The sequence below is a fragment of the Tinamus guttatus genome, unplaced genomic scaffold (genome assembly GCF_059628265.1).
Source record: "Tinamus guttatus ecotype Peru unplaced genomic scaffold, ASM5962826v1 Tinamus_guttatus_pri_ptg000287l, whole genome shotgun sequence".
Lineage (NCBI taxonomy): Eukaryota > Metazoa > Chordata > Aves > Tinamiformes > Tinamidae > Tinamus > Tinamus guttatus.
This window is the reverse complement of record NW_028288821.1, coordinates 917,412-938,897: the sequence shown is the minus strand read 5'-3', so window position 1 is coordinate 938,897 and position 21,486 is coordinate 917,412. Positions and strand designations below refer to the sequence as shown.

Sequence of the window (21,486 nt, the reverse complement as noted above, 5' to 3'; positions counted from 1 at the left end):
TTCTTAAGCGCTTTGCTGAAATCGTTAAACACCTGGGTTAAAATCCAGGATGTGCCTTTGTCGCTTGCTTGAATAGAACCTCATAGAGCACCATAGGAAAGGCTTTAGCCAACTGCTACCAGCCCACCTACATCTTGTATTCCGATCCTGCTTTCCTTTAAATGCCCATTCCACACTGAAGGCTGACGGAAGTTGGACGCAAAAATAACAACACAATCAGGCCCAAGGAAAAAGGAAAATAGCACGGCCTTCACACAAAGTAAATAATCCACAGCTTCAGTGCATCTCTTGTCATTTAAACTCACGGCAACTCCATCCTCAAGAGTTAACTCCAACTCTGCCTTTCAAAATTAAAACTCTGTCTTCAAGGCAAAGAAAAAAGTGCTGGAACTTCAAAGCTGAAGGTTCCCCTGTGCACCAAAATGCCCCCCAGTTTCCCGATCTGCAGAACTCACCAATGGACTTTCTCAACCTAAGAGAAAACACAGGCTGCCAGCTGGGATTCGGACATACACAGTCACAGGGGAAAATAAAACAGGGGTGAGAAAAGCACACAGGCATTTTAGTCCAAGGCGCTTCCTAGGGAGTGTTCAGGACAAACTGAAAATGCACTATTCTCCATTAACTTTAAAGGAATCAGCAATTCTTTTATGAGAATATTTGTCTTAAGGCAAACATCAACTGATCAATACAGCAGCAACACAGACATGTTTTTCTATCAATCATATATTAAAAAGAGCAACAGCAATTTATATTTAATATCCAGTGTAACCAATTAGTACTGCTGTTCCCTGCTGTTACACAAGTTCATTCCCTTATATTGCCATGGCAGTAAATCCTACAGTTACAAATGAGAAGCTACCGATCGATTTGCATGCAGTAACAGCACCACTAAACCTTCGTGCCTCCTCCCATTTTCCCCATCTGCTACCAGAGTGGAAGTTTAGGATCTATTATTCCCAGAAGGGGACTTACCCAGCTGGACATCTATAACAGTTGGCTGGTTCTCCATGGGGAAGAGCGGCTTCGGAGGCTTGTCTGTGAGCAAAGCTAGAAAAGAAATGAGAAAATGATGGAAAAATTGAGACAAATGACTGGATAGGAAAAATTCTGCCAGGGAAGCAATTGAATGTTTGCACACCTGATGGCACGTGAACATTTGTTACAAAATGCTGCTCCTTTGGCTGTTTGCCTGCCAGTGCATTCCTGGTTTCCTTGCAGGTAGGGTAGCCCACCAATTTGAAAGAAATGGGAAATGGGCTATTTTCAGAGGTATTTTTTTCATACAAAGCAAAAAATACCATTTCTGGTACCAGTCTGTATCTAGATCAAGCATGGTAGATGCTGGTCTTGCAAAGCCAATGTTCTTAACTGATTTGAAACGTGACAAGCTAACTAGTTCGGTGAGGCTAGTCCTGCTATGTCGTTAGGCTTGTCAAAACTAATATTTAGACATTCAAAAAACCTCAGACTTGGGGATTTTATCCTAATGAGTTTCAACAGCTTCAGACCCAGCTTTCTCTCTCACCCAATTCAGACAGGGTATCTGAATGCACTCCTCAAAGCGGGGTCTCCAGTGGGGACCTTGCCCTCTATTCTCCCAACTTTTGCTGTCCCAGGAGAGCAAAGTCCAGGCCCACTAGGACTGATGACCACGGGCAAAACTACCATTAAGTAGTACAGCTACAGAAAATAGCTTTACAGCGCAGTTTCAGTGCTCAGAGCCAGACTTTGTAAATGATTTTTATCAATTGGAAATAAATCCAGAAATAGCTGAAATAAATCTCCGAGTTCCCCTGGAGATGGAGGAAAATGGCTCCACCTGGGCCCCGAGCTGCCGGTCCAAGACCTTGAGCGGGTTCAACGCGAGGCAGCCGCGCGGCGCGAGCACGGGAGCCGGAACCGCTGCTGCAGCATCCCCGTGACAGCAGCACAAAGTTGGGGGATTAACCCGCCTCGCAGCTGGGTTAACCTGCTGCAGCGAGACAGCCTGAGAGCCTGCAGCCCCCCGCCAAAGTCCATAAATTCAGTTCTCTGTCTGTAGGTAAGTAGTACCTATTTGATTTTGCTTTATAGTTGGCACTTAGTTTAAACTAAAAAGAGATTTTCAGAACCACCACTCGCTTCCTCAATTCCATTTAAGTGAAAATCCCTTTCATTGACCTTACAGTCATGTTTTGCTTATCACAAGCTAGGCATTTCAGTAAGCAATAGCCAGCAGTCAACGCTGCAGATCAAGATCATGCGTGTTTGCAGGAAGGGCTCCTTGTACAGTTTACCCATCAGAACAAGACAGGAATCTCTTAAGTGATTTAAGCAGCAGCCTAATAAGGTTAAAACCACAGGCAAGGCTCAGGATGAGAGATAAATGGGAACTTCTGTTGACAAGAAAACAGCAGCTAAAAATGCTCATCCAGTGCCAAGTCACAAGGCTGACCCAGAGGCAACATCATGGCCACCTGTACAATCACATTATTTGGGGATTAGCCAGGGAGGAGAAAACTTCTGGCAGGAACAAACAATTAATTTTCTGTGCTAATGCACCTAAGTCCTCTGAATGTCATTACAGGGTCAGAAGAAAGTAACACCAAACCTACACACAGAGATATGGTTTAATATTTCCCTTTAAAGGGATTTCAGTCCTAACCAAAGTCAAAATTTCCTAAGAGTTTTCAGCTTCAACCCAAGGGACTTTGCAGGACATTACACTTGAAATATGTATATATATATATATATGTAAATGTATATATATATATATAAATGTATATATATATATACACATAAATATATATATATATATATATATAAATGTGTATATATATATATATATATATATATGTGTAATATGTATATATATGTATATATTTCAAGTGTAATACTAATTTGATTGCTGAAGACTCTTGAGACTCTTCCTCATAGAAATCTCACTCCATGCAAGGGAAGGTAAATAACCACTTTGAAAATTCCACTACAAATACCAGCCTAATTCAAACAGTAAATTTCTAAAATAAAGTTCACACCTTCTTTGACCAAAACTCATTCCCAATAATGCAGAAAAACAGTCTGTCCTCCAGGAAATCCTAACACTCTGATGCCGACAAAATTCCACAAGGAGAAACAAAAGGGAGCTCAAACATTTTTAGCACAGACATTTTTCCATTCAGTGTTTATTGGAGTCCTGCTCTTGTATTCCAGCTCCCTGTACAAAATCCCCCTGCCAATAAATACTAAGCCAATAAGAGGGGCCACCAGAGCCATAAGGAGGACCTCTTTGCTGACAACTGAGCTGCTTCTCCTGCTTCACACTGGAAGCAAGTTATTTTCAGCTTGGAGGCATTCAGACTGCTTTGCAGGGAAACATGTTGGCTTGTGTCCAAACACAGGAGCACCCACGTGTTGGGCACAGAAGAGACGAGCACATTGCTGAACACTGCAGCTATCTGCTGCCATTCCACGTGGGGCTGTTCCAAAACATCCCGGACAGGGCAGAAAGGGCCTCTGCAGAATTTCACTTTCACTGTATCCCCCTCACTTTGCTTCTTTTCTTAGTCCTTCAGGCTTGTGTCATCACTTAGGCGTTCTGTGTATTAGCACTGCTCATCAGCAGCACCTTCCCTCCCTACCGCCCTTCCAGAGCTCGGTGCCACCCGCACCCTCCGCAGCCCCTTTGGGCAGCGCTTCCTCCGCCTCCCCTGCTCTGCCCGCAGCCTCCAAACGCCTTGTTAAGCGCGTTCCACATTTTAAACAGTTACTTTGAGCCATCTTGGCCTTGGAGGGCACTCATGCTAGTGAACTAGCGGCCTCTTTGTGCAGCAACTGAAATGCTCCAAGGGGGTTTGGGGCCTAGATGGAAGCAGATTGTTGGCTTCTCAATGTCATATGTGTTTACAGAAGACAGAGTCACTTATTTTAGAGACCGGATATGAGATTACTAATTCGCCATGAAAAAAAAACACTTTTAGTCCTTCTTTGACATGGAGATGGTGCAAGATAATCTCAACTGCAAGGAATTTTAATCTGAATCTGATCATCTCTGTACTTGACAGACAGCTGCAAACAGCCTTTACTCAAATGCACCTTCTTTTAAGAGGAGCTGCTTTAATTCTCTCAATAGTTTTATAGTGAGTGGTAGTTTGATTTCCAGTCTTGGAAGACTATTCCAAGCCCTTCTTCCTCCCAAGCTAATTCTCAATCCTCTTAAGAAGCAACACACAAACTTCAGAACAATAATCAAGTTGCTGTGACATGGGTTTTTTTTTCAAGACATTTAAGGGCAGTCTGTGAGACAATAACATGCCAAACTACTTCCTTAAATCAAAAGACCTGGCGTTTTCCCACCATTAATTAACACAGAGCCCCAGCATCATTCAGTCAAGAGTCTGGCTAACCTTTTGACAGCAAAACTGACATATTTGAATAGCATCCTCTGGGGCAAATAATAGCATGCCAGGTTCTTAATCCGAAACTAGCTCCTACCCACTGTTGAGCTTTTTGTTCACTTCTAGTTCAAATACACACGCTTCCAGGCATGGCTTTGATCTTTTTGGCATCTAAAAATCTTGGCAATGACATTGCAATATTCACACCATAGATGAAAAGGGGACTAACTGTGTGAAATGCTAAATCAATATGTTAACTCCAGGACACACACTGCTAAGTGGAGCTCCGCATGACACTGTTTGGAAGGATGTACCTAACTCCCTTCGGCTCACCTGAAACCCCAGCTCGTGCCAGCAGCTTTCCTGACAGCTGACACCGCAGTGCTGCGGGCCTGACCTGCTGCTGCGTCGTGTTTTATGTTGCTGCTTACACCTAAGCAAATGTGAGAGCCCGCTGTGCCCATGTAAACATGGATGTGACAGCTACCGTCCTGGCTGCTGGGACCGAGCCGTGGAGTTGTGGAGTTAAAAGCTTGTCTAAAGACCCACGTGTTGGCAGCTGGACGTGTAAGAAGGCAGTGGCCTCTGTGGACCGAGCGTCTAGCGCATGTTCACCAGCAAGTCCCGCCATCAGGTGGAAACAAGAGTTTTCCATTTCCTGGGCACATGGCGGGAGAAGCCATGCAGAAGCGTGGAAGCTAACCCAGACCTGAAAATGTGGAAGCCCTGTTTATGTGGAGAGGCAGTTCCCTAACAAGCTGCACCGTATCCCACTTTGTCCGTCCATCCGTCTGTCCGTGCCCGTCACTCCACATGCAGCCACCACGCTGCCCTTCCTGCACCCCGGCGCTGCCGAGCTCACGCAGGGATCACAACTGCATCCCTCATTGGCCGCAGGAGAAATAAAGCCACTGTAACAAAACGTTGGTAAAGAATAGATATCCCCAGCTCTGGAAGGAAACACACAACATTTAGTCTCAATAAACCCCCCCGAGCTCGTGTGGAAGCCGGGAGCCGTTATCTGGTGACAGAGAGGTTTTCTCTATTTATTACCATTCAAGCAGGAAATGCATCTTTGGGGACACACCGGTGAGATGATAAACCAGCCACACAGACCCCCTGCACCAGCATCGCTCTCCCTTCCACAAACCCTACCTAGGATCTCGAGTGCTTTAACACACTGCGTTGTCAGGCTCTATGGGGCAATTTTCTGCAAGAAGGAGCTTTAGCTTTCTATATTACCAATAAACAATTGGAATTTGTCACATGAATCCTTTTTATGACACAGAAAGGGGGACAGGGCATCACAGCTTTAAGGAAGATGCTGTATCTATGATGAAATACAGCTGCAGAAGTAAATGATTTTTTTTTTTTGGCGACACAGATGCTTTTGCCTCGTTACTGGTGGTTTTGAGTTGAACCCACTAAGTTGTGGATGACTTGGAACAGACTCGTGTTGAGAGGTCACAGTCCTGGCAGCAACAAGAGGCTGGGCCTCCCTGATGCCATCAGGGCCCATGTGGATGGACAGGCTGCTGCCGAGAGAAGAGCAGGGGCGTCAGGTACAACACAAACTCTGCTGAACTCACGGTGCTAGTAAGGAAAGGTAAGTATACAAATAATGAACTGGATTTTGCTGTTTTTTTTGTATCCTCCAGTTCGCAGATTTGTGGAGGACCTTCTTCTTTAGGCCTATAGAAAGTGAAACAGTGAGGTTTTGGTGGAACATGTGCTACAGAATATGTCTTGGGACTCTGGTTAATTAGGATAGAAACAACACATCCCACAGAGTGCAGATTACAGGGTTCAGGTGACAACAGCCCCTCGGGTTCCCGTCTCTGTGCTAGTAGTACAGGCTGAACACCTCACACTACTGCAATAACCCTGTGAAAGGCCAGTGGCAGCTGCAGATCAAGCATCTCGTGAGGGGAAACCCTTGTGTGTTCAGCGGCACTGGCAGGACGGGCTACTCTAGGTACTGTGATCAAAGGCATGACAAGGTGAGGGCTGGAAAGTGGGGACATATACAGTGTTCTCGGGAGTCTCATCACACCAATGCTGTCAAATTGTCTCCCTCCTAACAGTTGCCAACACATCTTTCTGTTCAATGCATTTCTAAATCTCATGGATTGGATAAGATTATGCATGATAATTTTTTTTCCTAAATGTGGATCATGCATCCTTCACTTATGAAGCAAGCAAGGATTTTGTGAAATAGGAAAAAAAAAGGCAGTAATAAATTGTCACTAAATATAAATTAAATTTTCCCTCAATATAATTCATTAAAATCTCAAATGGAGTGTGCTTTATTTAATGACCAAAGTGCATTTAACACAAAGGACACATAATTTCATCTATACTCAAAATGTTTCTCTTGGCTTCTCAGTAGAGATAGGATGCTTGAAGTTACCCTTCATTTCAAGGAGATCTGCAGAGAACGTTTTATGACATTTTATCTTTTGGCTTAATTTTTTTCTTTCTTTCTTTCTTATAAAAAAGTAGGGAAGTGGTGACGGATGAAGCCAGATCCCGTCATCCATCTCGAAAGGACAGCTGGAGACTTTGCATGCAAATGGAAACCATCATTCTTGTCAACCTGCAGCCAGAGCACCAAAAGCTCAGGGTCCACAACCCATTAATATTCCCCAACCAACGTGACCACTCGGCACCATGAGCACAGCCTAACCCTGGCAACGTGAATTACCGTGGAGTGGATTTTATATGTTATTGTAATAAAAGTCAAGGCAATCCATTATCTTCTTAAACTAAAAATCTCATATTAAATATAGATAATCTTTCAAAAGAGAATTACTGTGGATAATGAATGCCAGGCAAACTGTGTATTAAATCACCTCAGTGTATCTAGGGAAGGCTGCGGGTTTTGCGGGGTGGGAAGGGGCACCCTGGGCTGTGCACGTCACACCCGGCCCCAAGGAGCTGGGGCCCGGCCGGTGCGGCCTGCGCGTGGAGACGGCCCCGAGCTCTGCTCCGCGGGTGCGCGCGGCGTTCCGGAGCGGGGAGCGCAGCTGCTCGGCGGCCACGCGGACAACCGCATCCCACCTGCAGGCGCAAAGGCAGCGGGGGCCCTGAACCTTGTGCTCTGGCCAGAACTGGCTGCTGCTCTGAGTAACAGCCGGGCCGGTTTGATGTTCAGCAGGAGCACCAGCCTCCAAGCGGCCGCGCTGCAAACGCTGCAGAAGGGCCGTTTCAGCTGTATTTTTTTTTTTAGATTAACAACATTCACAAGAAAGAAATACAGATGCTTCTCTTAAGCCACCTCTTGCCGACTGATATCTCTCTGTAGGGGTTTAATGAGTAGCCTTCACCCTGCCCTGCTCAGCCTATTAATTTTGATGCATTCTCTGGATTCAGACCCAGGCTTCAAAACTTTGCTACAATGATGAAAAGTGTTACTATACTTGACAAGGAAAACCTTTTCATAAAATGTTTATGGAATATTTATGCGGGTCTCTGTCTAATTTGTCTTCCAAAGCTAAAAAACATCTTAACAGGTTTCACTTCATTTTCTCCTCTTCCTTTTTCCTTTGATGAATTGTAGATTTTTATAATTCATTAAACACCTATAGCATTGTTAAAAAAAACTTAGGTAGAATCACATCATTATTATATGGATTAGAGAGAAAATGAAGAAGAGCAAGAATAACATAGGCATGTAAAGTAATTGGAGATACACTGGCTTCTGTTTATCCTGCCTCATAACAAAAGATCAAGGAAATTTAAAGCCCCCAATAAAAGAAAATGCTTTCAGAAAAGAAAAAGATAGTTATCCCATGAAATTTAGTGCCTCACTTGAGGCAAAGGATTAAAAAGAATTAACAGAAGAAAGTATCATCCATAGATATCTCCGGTAAGATGGCCCATTTTCACAGATTATAGCAGCTCATGAGGAACAGAATAACCCCGGGTGAGGAGCCCAGGACCTGAGCTTTGCACTGCCCAATACAGGGCCGCTCTGCGATGTGGCAGGGCAGTTTCTTCCTTCCCAGCAAATGAACCAATGACACACAACACGCTTCCCCGACGACAGCCGCTCTGGGGAACCTCCAGGCTGTGATAAACCGCGCTCAGAGAAACGCTGCATCTCGCAGCCCCACACGCCAGGTTCAGACGAGGCAACGCCGCACCAGGAGACGCGGGACACTCGGAGACTAGCGCTGTCCTCGGGAAGGTGCCGTGGCCAGCGGAGGTGGGAGAAGGCAGAGCAGCCGCGGAGGGGACAGAGCCGGAGGGCTGCCCAGGCGCTCCGGGGCCCATTCCCAGCCTGCAGCTGCTGAGCAGGTTCTCCACACAGGAACTTCCCAAGGGGAATCTTATTTCTGTGACATTTTTCAGGGACCTGTGTCATGCTGCTATAACGAACCTGCCTGAGCCTCTCCATCCTGGCTAGAAATGTCCATCCTGGCTGCCAGGTGTTAAAGCAGATTGAGATTTTGCTTTGGTATTTTCAATGACAGAAAAGGTGTTTCTGTCTGTTCTCAATGGTGACTTCCATTACCTTTAAATTACATCCAAAGAAATAAATTTCAAGATAACATTTTGACTGCCATTTTATATCTTTACCCATGTATTGGTATGTGAAACTATTGCTACAATTCATGGACATGTGTACAGGTAACGTAAAGAGTTATTCAGAGATTTATTACAGGAGAAAATATGGTGTCTTGTTCATCAAAAGTGTTTCACTTCAACTCTAAGCTCCGTTTTGAGGCTTCATAAGGTACAGTTTTAAACTGTCAGATACACATAGCTAAAGTGTGACAGTTTCTCAGGAAGGGAGCGATATTGGGAATAATAATTACAGAACAAAAGTATTTTAACAGGGTAATCTGGAGATAATCTAAGTAACAGGATTACAGGTGGAAAATATTTTCCCTTTCTCGACACAGATATAACTGATATTAAAGAAAATCCTTTTTGTGACAGTACACTTGTAAAAATAGGTATAAATCTTTATATAATTAAAGATTGATGGCTTATGTAAAACAGGCATTATATAAAGATTGATGGTTTACCTACAAACAATACTACATCAGTGCTTTCTACAGCATTTGGGGGTTAAACAGAAATAAAGGTGTGGGCACCTTTTTAGGCAAAATGTCTGTATGAACCTGTTAGTATTCTCAGAGTGCATAAAAACTATTTTTGTACCTGTGTTTTTTACTATTACCCATTCTGAGACGAGTGCCCGCACGCGCGTTCCCGATAGCACAACCAGCGACACCACAATGCAAACGCAGTGGTGGGATTGGTCTCCACTCAGGAGGAGGCACCAAAGCAAAAGGCAGAGCCCTCTGCGAGCCCCCGACAGTCCCCTGTAACATGTGCATCCCTGCAAGGGATGTAACACCCTGCGCTGCACGGCTGCGATTCGGAAGCCCTGCGCTTTAACTGCTCCCCCGCTCATACTCAGGGAATTCGGAGTTGCCCAAGGAACGCTCCTTCTCTCCTCCTGTAGCCTCTCAGCTTTGCAGGGCTCTTTCTGTTGGTGAAACAGCATCTCCGTGTGCCAAGCAGTCTACTCTGGAGCTGCACAAAACAGTTAAATTATCACTAACAGCATATACTGATCTTGCTAGGAGTCCAAAGTAATTTCATATCAAAGCAATGTAGTCTTAAGCTTTTACATCTATGAATGATGAACAACATTACTTCAAATGACACTTTTTTGTCAGAGTTGCTTGAGCTAAAGACAGAGTGAATCCATTTGTATAAATTCTGGCTTTGCTGCTGAAAGATTACAAAAATATAGTGCTATCCTCAAGTCTCAAACCATTAATACAGTTAAAATATACCATCTTTTCCCACAAAGACCTAGCAAGTCCTTAAAACACTATCATCAATCACAACTAATTCACTAAATATACAATTTAAACAGCAATAGAAAAAGAAAATACTGTACAGTATATCATCCATTACTAGATCAAATACCTCTGTTTTTCAATGGAAGCCAAGATTTCCAAGGTCTGTGATACGGATGATTCGAATGAAGGAATTCCTGTTCCCTCAGGATTAGCCCTTTAGTTTCAATTTGTCTGACAGGTCCAAAGCTACATATTTTTATTTGGAAAAGCAAACCAACATTAATTTCCACCTTCCTCCTCCAGAATATATCTCTCTGCATGCATTAATTTAATCATTAAAGCAGTTAAAAATAATCAGTAATCAATTAAATCTTACTAAAAAGTACTTTGAACTCCTCGAACCTCCACATCAACAGATTTATCGTGACTTATACGGCATTTATGTGTGTCCACAGAGTGTCCAAATACATTACAAATGGTGGGCCAGAAATTCACCATTCTGTATAAAAAGCTGTTGCCCACTGGTACTATCCTGTTTGATCCAGCTCATTGCCTCACTAGTTGTATTCCCATCATGTTGTGTCATGGTTTGGAGCAAGGAACATTTCACTAGGAAAGAGTGAAGGTCAGCGGAACGAAAAGAACAGTAACAGGGTGAAGATGAGTACCGTGGGAACAATAAATCACTCCCAAATCCCATTTCATTGATCATTTTGTAGTTGACCTTGCTTTCCTGGAAGTCAATGGCAGAGCTCCCGTTTATGTGGATGGGAACAGGATTGGGTCCTTTATAAGCACAAGGTTTTATGAATGTTGAAGAGGGCATATTTGGGGCTAGAATTTTTTATTACTTCTCAGTACAAAACTTCACCAGGAGCACCACACTGCCATGTAAAAGCACCCTATAATATGGTACATTAATTTAATACATGATACATTTTCCCACTGTAATATTAAATGCTGTCTCTTTTAACATATTGATGTCTGACACAGCAATTTTTCTCCCTGCCCATCACCTCCCTGAATATTTTCCTCCCAGATTTTACAAACATGTTGATCACAAACCACCATCTCTCCGTCTTTGCTGGCAGTTTGATGTTTCCTTTCATAATATTCGAACTGCATCGCAGGCAATGGCAGCTCTCCCCAGGACGCGGGCGGCGCGATGCCCTCAGCACTCTGCGAAATGACTCGGCCGCAGGATTTACGTTTCCTTGAAATGGAAAGGTGGGAACAAGGCTTACTTTGCAGCTCTGTTTCCAGATTAAAGACCCTCCTCCAGCAGAGGCTGAGGTGAGTCACAGAGACGCGTGGGACCGTGTGCCCCGGTCGGAGCAGAGCCCTCGTCATGACCACGCTCAGCCGGGCTCCGCGCACAGACTCACGGGGGTCCAGGAGCTCGGGCTGCACCAGGGGAAACTTGCCCAGGAAATGCTCCTTCTCCTCTGGTTGTCTCTGCTCGAGCGACACCACGGGCTCCACTGCTACGGAGTTATTGGCTGCCTGAAACTCTTTAAATTAATGTCAAGTTGGGTTTTAGATGGAAAAAATGAAAGAGAAATATGTCTTGTCTACCAAAGTAGGAACACTTGCTTTTTTTTTTTTTTTTTTTTGGTTAGAAAATTAAGATAATACATTTAAAGCACAATATTAAGCTTCCTTCACTCTGAAATGTTAAGGAGGTCCCTAGGAAAACAAACAAACAACCCTTTCCCTAAAGTACTAAATTTAGCTTCTATATCAAGAAAGTTCCCATACAACACTTAGTAAAGACTCATCTTCTCCTTCCAAAGCTGTTAAAATCCTGAGGAGCTGAATTTCTATATAATTTTGTGGCCTTTTATACTTTGTCATTAATTACGGATCAAAAAAGGAAAAAGAAAAAAAAGGGGGAAAAACAAAAAAGGAGAAAAGAAAAAAAGGGGGGGGGGGAGGAAAAAGGAAGGAAATCTTATGGAAAAACAGAAAAACTGTCTAAATCTGGCCTGTGACACCTTTCAAAGGAGCAATGTCCCATCCTCAGTGACACTCAGTGCTTTCCCATGTGAGGCCCCCGCTCCTGCCCAGGCCTTCCCACGGAGCCCACGTGCTCATGTGTCAGGAGAGGCTTCAGGCCATGAAAAGGCCATTGGAGCTCTGGGGTCTTGCAAGATTCCTCCAGGAATGAGCATCAGGAAACCCTGTGTTGAAATCTGAAGTTACACAGCTGATATATGGATTTGAGGTATTGCCCAAACAGAAAGAGCAGATGGAAAAGTGCACAGGGATGAAGTCTGGGAGTTCCTTATGCATTTATCCAATGCACAGTCTGTTTTACACCAGGATTTAAGGTAAATGGGTGAACAGCTTCACCAAGTGTGAACCACACGTTAGAGCTGTGACCACGTTAAAGATGAGACAACTGCAGGAGGATTTTGAGATCAGGACAAGCGAAGAGAAGGACCTTCTCTTTAGCCATACTGATGGGCAGGAAACTTCTGTCCCTGAAGTGTCGCAGGGTGAGTTCTACCCCGATGTGAGCCCCAGACTTGCACTGTCTCAAACGAAACCAGAGTTAGAACCAAACCCCCTATGCACTTAATATAGAAAAGAAGCAACAAAAACTACTCATAGGCCAATGTCAACAAAGAAGGCCCACCACACACCCCGTTACGTAGAATGGCACCTCTGCAAGAAAGGAGGTATCAGCACCACAAAGGACAAATCTCCAGCTCTGGTGCAGCCCCAGGAGAAAGGGCCATTTCCTCTGCAGTCCCCATGCAGCTGGTGCACGAGCCTTCGTCTCTCTCCTGGCTCTAGCCCTGACCCTAAACCTCCGTCCTGCTTGAGCCTTAGCTTGAAACCTTCAGCCATTGCATACGCTTGACTTTGGTGCACAGATAATTCACAAGACTTTGCTGGGCTGGACACATGTGCTCAGAGTTAATCGTACTGCTTAAGTGCATGGAGCATCCAATGACATCTCTCTCCCTTCCTTTTTAATTTCCTTGTATATCTGGAATATATAAAACCTAATCGCCAGCTTCCATAACGCAAGCAAGAAGCCACTGACTACTCCCAGAGCAAAATGTGTGTGCAGCAAATCCCAATTTAGGTTACTCTAAGCAGTGCCTTTATAGCAAACCCACATACAGAAGGAGTTTGACTCTGACACAGTCCATACTAGCACAGCACAGCTAAGGAGAGAGAGAGACCTGGGTCTCCTCTTCATTAGCTTTATTTCTCTCATGAGATCCCACAAAAGGCATAAGGCCCATTTCTGTGGGCTAGGAGGGCCATTACTTCCAGCAGAAACTAGTTCTAATCATGTTGTACAAAGCTCTGTTGCAGGATCTGGGACAGGCAGGGAATTAACCCATCCCGTCCCTGCTGTAAATCTGGGCTGACAGGTAGGAAGTGCAAGACAGTGTCCTCTGAAAAGATCTATGATCCCTCTCCAATGGATGCTATTACTTTCTGCTTGCTGCTTCCTCTCTGGACAAAACGGAACGAGCAGAAGCAGAATGAAACCTCAGCTTGTGTCACACGGGAGCTGTGAGCATGTCCCCCTCTCCCACAGAGCTGTAATCCTGACCTCAAGAAACAAGAATTTGGCTGAATGGTTGAGATGGAGCTTCTGGGCTTTCAAACGAGGCTGCTTTACATGCAGAGAAAATTTGGGTAGCTGCTGGTGGTTAGTCCTTTGCCAAGTTACACCTAAAACTGCCTGTGCCTGTGTACACTGAATCTGTTTTCAGAGAAAGGACAAAATTAATACCACTGCAAAACAAAACAACTTGGGGGCAAAAGCATTTTTGGACAAATATTTTTTGAGGCCCAGAGGGGTTCCAGGTTTCCGAGATGCATTTTGTAGGTGCGCGAGACTCCTTCCTGGACACAACACTTGGTACCGACTCCTGTTAAAACCCATTCTGATTTATATCCAGCTCGACAACTGATCCAGATAAAGTTCTCAATTTTTAAAAAGCTGAAGTTTATTTTGATCCAAAGGTGTCTTCCAAGAAAACAGGATCATAAATAAAACAGATCTGACTTTTAATAATGGAATTAAAATGTAATGGAAACTTCAGCAAGGCAGGAGCAAAGCTATTAGCATAAGCCTGATTTTAAAGTCCTAATTGCCTTGGGATTTTTTAATAAATAATTCTTGTTTGTACGGCGTATCTGGAGTTTGCCCTTCAGTTTTCACAGGCTTAATCACCACAGTGTGTGAGGAAGTGGCTCGAATGACCCTGCGGGACTTTTGGAAAGCTGACAGTACTTTTATTGTCCCCTGTGCACAGTGCCACTTCCAGAGCCATAGCAAGGAAAGGCTCCCATGCAGTGTCACGCAATGGGAACATTTGTAAGGACGGATTATGGCAATCAAATATTATTTAGGATCAAATATTATTATTTTATATGAAGAAGCCTTTTCCTAGAAGAACAACATTCCAAACAGAGGACATTACTGGCACTGGAACAAGTGGCTGTAAGTGACTGTGAATGCACTTAAGCTAGAAGAGGTCATCTAACCACAAGCAGAAGGAGCATTTAGAATAGCTTTGCCTGAAGAAAGCAGAAACAAACAATCTAATTTAAAACAAGACTGACTAGCTTATAATATGAAATACGTGATGTGGTTATGCAGGAAAAAAATGGAAGAGACCACCTGGGAAATCCCTGCCAAACACATCAATGAAGAGTCTTGCTGCAGGGAATGAAGGAAAAGGCAGGAAAGGCAGCAGGTCTCCCCTTTGCCCTGCTGCCATTTGGAAGCAGACTAAACTCCTTGCTAAGTACTAGAATCTCTCTTTTTTTCCATTAAAATGCTAATAGGAAGGTTAACTTGAACTGAAAACCACTGCAAAGCAGCAGCATAAGCAAAGAGTTTAGCTTGAGGATACACTTAGGAAAAAACAACCTTAAACTAAATGGAATTTCACAGCGGAAGAAAACTTGCTCAAACAGGGATAAAAAAGAGCAGCAGAGAGCCGTTCTAATACCTGCATTCGCACAGGTCACACCGCTGCAGATCAATGTTTTCCTTTAAGAAACATAAATTCAGTGGCAAAAAATCAAATCTCCAGAGTGAGAGCGTATCAGTAGATAGCTTTGTCTTTGGGATATGGTAAATATATTACAAGAATAGTGTGCAACTCTACGCTGATGTACAAAGTGATCCTTCCACTGCCTGCTATGAATGCCGCACTACAAGTCCGCACAGGCTTTGAATTATCCAAAACATCATTCTGAAACCTCCAATGATTTCACACAGAGGATAAAACTGAGAAAGAAAAAACCACACACATAATTTTGGAAGTACCTTCTGTGCGTTTTGCCTGCTCTAGCTAAAATACAAATAAATAAATACCTCTTTAAATAGAAGTGTGACTGAAGTTTTAAGAGACCATCCTACATGCAAGGGTTCCACAATAACTTCCAAAGATGATTAATGTGTTACCCAGCCACACTTGGACTCATAATCCTTTCAGTTTTGTTTTGAAGGTTCACACACAGCCTGTCCGTTTCCATGAACATCTCTATATATCATGATTGTCTGCAGGAGAATTGCAGCTGTAAACCTCATAAGATATTTTCACAAAGCCTGGAATCAAGACATTAAAGTAACAATGTTTTTGATTTCCTGCAATACTTTGGGTGGACGGTTTTTCATTTCACCTAATATTTCAAAATGGCATTTGCTTGCTTGAGGACAGCATGGAGAATGGCACTGCTGACTCTCAAATAAACTGCATTTAGGTGTTATTCATTTTTTTTACGTTTTTACAAAAAAAAGGCACATTAACCTCCTTTTTTTTCCACAGAATGCCACTGTAAAAAAACAACTGATAAGATATATTAAAATCAATTGTACAACTGTTGATCACAACTCTAATTGCCAAATAACCAGGCAACTCAGAACATCTGAGTATTATGAAACATTATACGAGACTTATGTGTTCCAAAAAAGTTGTACATCTTTTTCCCCCTTAAATCTTCATATACAGTGGAATTCTCATGCTTCGGAGACCTTTAACGTTCGAAATGGTCTCAAGCGTAGAATTAATGATTGAAAGAGAAATAAAAGCAGACAGAAATGTGATCATCACTGCCTTTTACTGACAAATCTCTTCAGTGGGAAACGGGGCTGGAAGCTACACACAGAAACCATCTTTACCAGCCCTCACATGCAGAGCAGGATGAGCTCCACCATTAACACCCCTCTAGTGCCACTGCTTTCTTGCCCAGGGTTGATCCAGCCTTTTCTTCAGTATTACAGGACGATATGGAAGGTGACACGGAGTGACCATCTGAAATATATTTTGGAAATCCATTCTTTGACAATTCTTATACTTTATACAGACAAAACAGGCTTAAATGTTCTTAAACTACGCTCAAATATTTAGCTCAAAATAAAGTAATCCAAGTGAACTAAGTGGGTACACACACTCAGAACTGGATACCACATATATTGTTCCTCAAAGCCAAAACATCCTTAGACCAACAGCGCTTTTCCCATGACATGGGCCTGGTCAACTGACTGTTGACTGACTTTTTCCCTTATCATCTATCTCTAACCCTCCTCACGTAGCCCAGTATGTGGCTTCCCCCATCTGACATGAGACGCTGGAGTCTCATTTTCACCTCGGTGCCCACTACAAGCAGCAGGGCCCTTCCCACAGCCCTCTGCGCAGGAGCAAATTGCAGTCTCGAAGACTGTTCACACAAGACTCGACACTTCCCGCTCCCACGGGTATGAAAACAGGTAAGATTTGAGTGAGCAATGGGAGAAACAGGCTCCTGTGAGCTCGGCCTCAAGGGCTCCCTGCCTTCCCTGAGGCATCTCACTGGAGTGTCTTTATGCTCTGAAATCCCTTTTCCCCTTCACATGCCACTAACGGGCAGCTGGGAAGGGGAGGTTCCCAATTCAGTGTCTTTATTCATTAGAAAGGGCTCAAAAAGGCTCAATTTTTTTTTTCCTCCAACCATTCAGCCGTGATGGGAAATAGATGGAACTTTTCCAGTTATTGAACTTGTAAAAAGTTATCTGAGGCACGGGGACCTGTAGATAATTTATATTCAGTGGTTAAATACAAGAGCTTGGTGAAATCACACTGTCAAAAGACAAAGTTGGTTGAAGACATTCAAACCTCTATTGTGTGGTCTTACGCCCAAGACATGTACTCTAGGCCTTATCATAAGGAATCTCCTTATGTATTTCTTGGAGGGCTGCATCCTTGTCTCAGTCATGACAGTCTTTAGTTCAAGATTTATCATTTTTTAAAAGACAGGCACTAATGTATCCTTTTATATCTTTTTTATTATTATTTTACAAGACTGTGACTTTGTCCTGCACTGTGTTTAATTCCTCAGTTTCACTGTAAAGAAGTTCTTAGCTTATTAGATAGGCAATTATTTAGACGAGGAGTCCTCCTTCAACAGTTGTCCCTTGATGACACTTTTGCTCCCGAAGTTGGACTGTAATGTTCACTTAATGGATATACTTCCATGTCCAGAGGCTCCTTAGGGGGAGAGGTTTGTCAAGGCATAACTTTGGAAATTCGAGGCACTTCACAGAAAGCTCAAAGGGGAGCTTAAAAGATCATGCAATCTTTCTTCCAAGACAGTAGCTCCCCCACTCTGACTTCCATGTTTTATCACTATTTCCAATTCTGCGCTCCAGCAGCAGCAACGCTCAATGGAGCACGTTCAACTGGAACGTTCAGCTGGACGGGAAGGAGCCAGGACACCTAAGAAGGCTATAACTTCACTTGAGTAGAGACTTGTATTTTATAGAGCAGAAGTTATCTTTGAGAAATTGCCACAAATCGTCCTACTAACATGCAATGCAAGACCATGGGATTCCTGACTTGTTTATGGCTCTGGGCTAGTGAGTCAGCTGGAACTAAGTGGCTTATCTCCCCACTGGGAGCCGCGCTGATTCTCACCAGCACAGTCCAAGATACTGAACTAAACACAGCGATTCAGCTGGGAGAAGGAAGAGGACATGCATCTGCATACATGAATTTGCGAGCATTGTATCTTGCCATTCTGATTTATGGGCTCTTTTTGGCTAATGGGAATAAATGCATTATTCTGACTATAGAGGATAAAGCTCATAACTCACAAATGTTCAATTTATGCCCTAAAAAATATTTCATTGTCAGAGTATCTTATGTGCTATTTAAATCTGCATTACTCTGCACAAAGACTCTCAAAAGAAAATAAATAAACAGAAATAAAAAAATATATGTACTGTAATTCCTGAGTAATTCAAATACCAGAACTGTTTTAAGCTCCGGTATATATCCTTGAGAAATAACATGGCATTACTTTTCACATGAGTTCAGACCACCACACAAACTAACCTCTGGGTATTCTATTTTACTATTAATAACCATTTGATTTCTTGTATTTCTCCTAACCCTAGTTGTTGTGAAATCATATTGCTTAAAAGAAACGTTAAAGTCTACAGACTATGCTGTAAAGCCCTATGCCCGGACCTCATTTACAGAGTATATAGTGGAAATTGGAGATGGAAAAGTAACCCAAAAGACAGATAAACTCAGACAAGCAAGGTTATGTACTGTGCAGTAAAAAAAAAAAAAAAAAAAAAAAAAAAAAAAACAGAGTTAGGGCAGGTTTGGTAACAGAAAGCTCAACAGATTTGCACCTAACATGATCAATACCATTTGAAAGAACACTGGGTGCCCTCAAAAATGTGGTGTTTGCCATAGGAACCAATTGTAAAACTGTAGCATAGTCCATGGAGCTGCCAACACCTTTGCTTGCAGAAGGCAATGAAGCTGCAGCTTCCTGAAGGTCAAAGTCCCACAGGGATTTAGCGAGATGGGAGAGCTGACCTTTCTCCAGAATTTAAAAATCCATCCATATAATTTTATGGTGTTAATTATCTGCAGAATACACCTCCATTATTTCAAAACAATCTTTAAAATAAATGTGGTCCTGAGGAGAGTCGCAATAACCATTTTTCTGTGTGTGTTATATGAAGAAAAAAAAAGTTCTCTGATTTTTTTAAAATTAATGTACTATTGGACAATAAGGAATAAATAAAAAATGTATATTTGGGGCATATTTCTAGACTCCATCCATAATGTATGCCAAGAAAAAAAAAGTAGTATGCTAGCTAAACTACTTGAAAATTTATCAGTAGGACTAAAATCATTTATTTACTTTTCTGTTCTCCTCTGCAAAGTAATCTGTGGCTATCTGAACCAAAAATGGCTCAAATTGGTTTTGGCTCCTCCCCACACACTTTTGCCACCCTTAATATGCAGAATAACCAACCCTGTGCCCTCTCTGCAGCTGCTTATGGAAAGCAATGTGTTGCTGTCCCCAGAAGGGACATCCTCTATGTGAGCCCTGGTCCCTCCTCCTGAGCCACAGCTGGACGTTCAGGCAAAGGCATAAGGGATAACACAACATCTGACCTTGGCCATCGCTCAGGGGACAGAGCAATGACTTGGATTTCTGGCTTAAGCCAACAGCACAGTTCCCTCTGATTTAAAGTTGTGCTACAATTTTAAGCCTTATTTCCTATTACCAATTCTCCAGAACACACTTAGGTGTTAATGCTTTCCAAAGACCTTATAATATCCAATATTATGACACAGCAAAACCCAGCATAGAATAAAGACAAGTGTGAAAAGCAATAAAAGTACTTTCTGCCATTTAGAGAAGACAATTTTCTGAACAAAATAACCTCTCTAGCAACCAAGTAATGCAATCACAGAATGTGATATGGAAAGAAATATCTTGGAACTGTAAGCTATGTCCAAACCAGTAAGACAGCAGCATGACAAAAAAAAAAAAAAGAGAGAGAGAGAGAGAGAAATTTTGGCAACAACAGCTGGAACAGTCAAAAAAAAAAAGAAAAAAAAAAAGAAAAAATGTACCGTGGTAAATACACAGAAAAACACATAAAATATTTAAGTATCATCACTTACACTGACATAATTTCATGCTAAGAATTCCTTGGCAGCCAATTATTTATCATTAGAAATACAGCTCCCTTCTTGTGCTACAAATCTCAATTGACTCTAATAAGGAACTAATTAACAAAGATTAGCACCTTTTTTGTATAACGAGCCACAAAGCCAATCAAGACAAGATGATAACAAGATGCAATCAAGAGGTATTAAGGACAACAAAACAGTGTCTAAGACTTAGGAGAGAGATGCTGCAAGAAGAGAAACATCCAGCTATAGAGAAAACTTCTAATTAATTGGTTGGCTCAGATTTTTAAATATCCATTCAAAGTGTTAAAGAGAGGGCAAGGTTTGCTAGGATAATCAAGAACTATGCTGAGCTACTGGGATTTTTGGACTTCAGTAAAAGCTGTGTTCTATTTTCATCCAATACCTGTGAAAAACTTGTTAATTCCTTTGCCAAGAGACTTAACACACCCTGCCCTGCACACCTGTATGCAGAAGCTGGAGGACATAAGCGAGGACCTCCTGTAATGATGGGCAGAACAGCCCCTCTCGTGCCTGGTCCCACGGAGCCCACGGCCCCGGTGCGCTGGAGAAGCGCCCTGCAAGGAGCAGGGTGGCACTAGGCAATTCCTCTTCCGCGGCGGAGAAAAACTAAGGCAATAAAAAATAAATGGAGTGATCCTTCGACCTTGGAATGATCCATGCTGTGACATCAAGTGACACATCTAAGGGCTGCATGCAGGGTGCATGCAGAGATGCAGCCTTCGAGGCACATCCCCAGCACTAGAGCTCGGGTCAGGCGCTATCCCTGCCCCTTTTACATCCTTCACAATTTCACGGGATTTAGAGATAATCAGAAAACAGGAATTCAGTCTGCTAGGAAAATAGGAAGATTTCCAAAGCTATTTCTAAGAGGGAATTCTGATTTTTCCTCCCCCAAACACTGAAAAACACCTGAGTGGGAGACTGCTGAGTGGCAGCAGAAAGACCTCCCTGGCCTGGGAGGAGAGGCCACGAGCTGTGGCTCCCTGGCTTCCCAGCCCCGTGGGACCACCACGTCAGCCTGGCTCTGCCCAAGGAGAATTCACCGGTACGACAGGGCAGTCCAGGCAGCTGCACCAACTCCCAGGCCCCTCCTGTCCTTACACACCTCACTATTGCCAAACCCTGGCACTGCTGGTGCTCCTTGAGGAGACGGCACCTTGAGACTCCAAAATAAAAATGTCATTGAAAGCATTCTGACGGGCTCTTTTGTCAATCAAGTATGTATTTTTAATTAACTCTGTCTTTTAATCATGTGGAACTGTGTGAAACTGGGGTAAAATGTAGCTGCTAAAGATACCAGCT

At 43.0% G+C, this 21,486-nt stretch overlaps 1 protein-coding gene across 1 annotated transcript in view; it reads right to left on the bottom strand.

The window, feature by feature from the left end:
- The window catches only part of IL1RAPL2 (interleukin 1 receptor accessory protein like 2), a 305,871-nt gene that overhangs the window by 86,837 nt on the left and 197,548 nt on the right, over positions 1 to 21,486 (bottom strand). Inside the window, exon 5 of the mRNA XM_088527440.1 lies at positions 976 to 1,050. Within this exon, the coding sequence (XP_088383566.1) occupies positions 976 to 1,050 (75 nt within the window). The remainder of the gene's footprint in view (positions 1 to 975; positions 1,051 to 21,486) is intronic.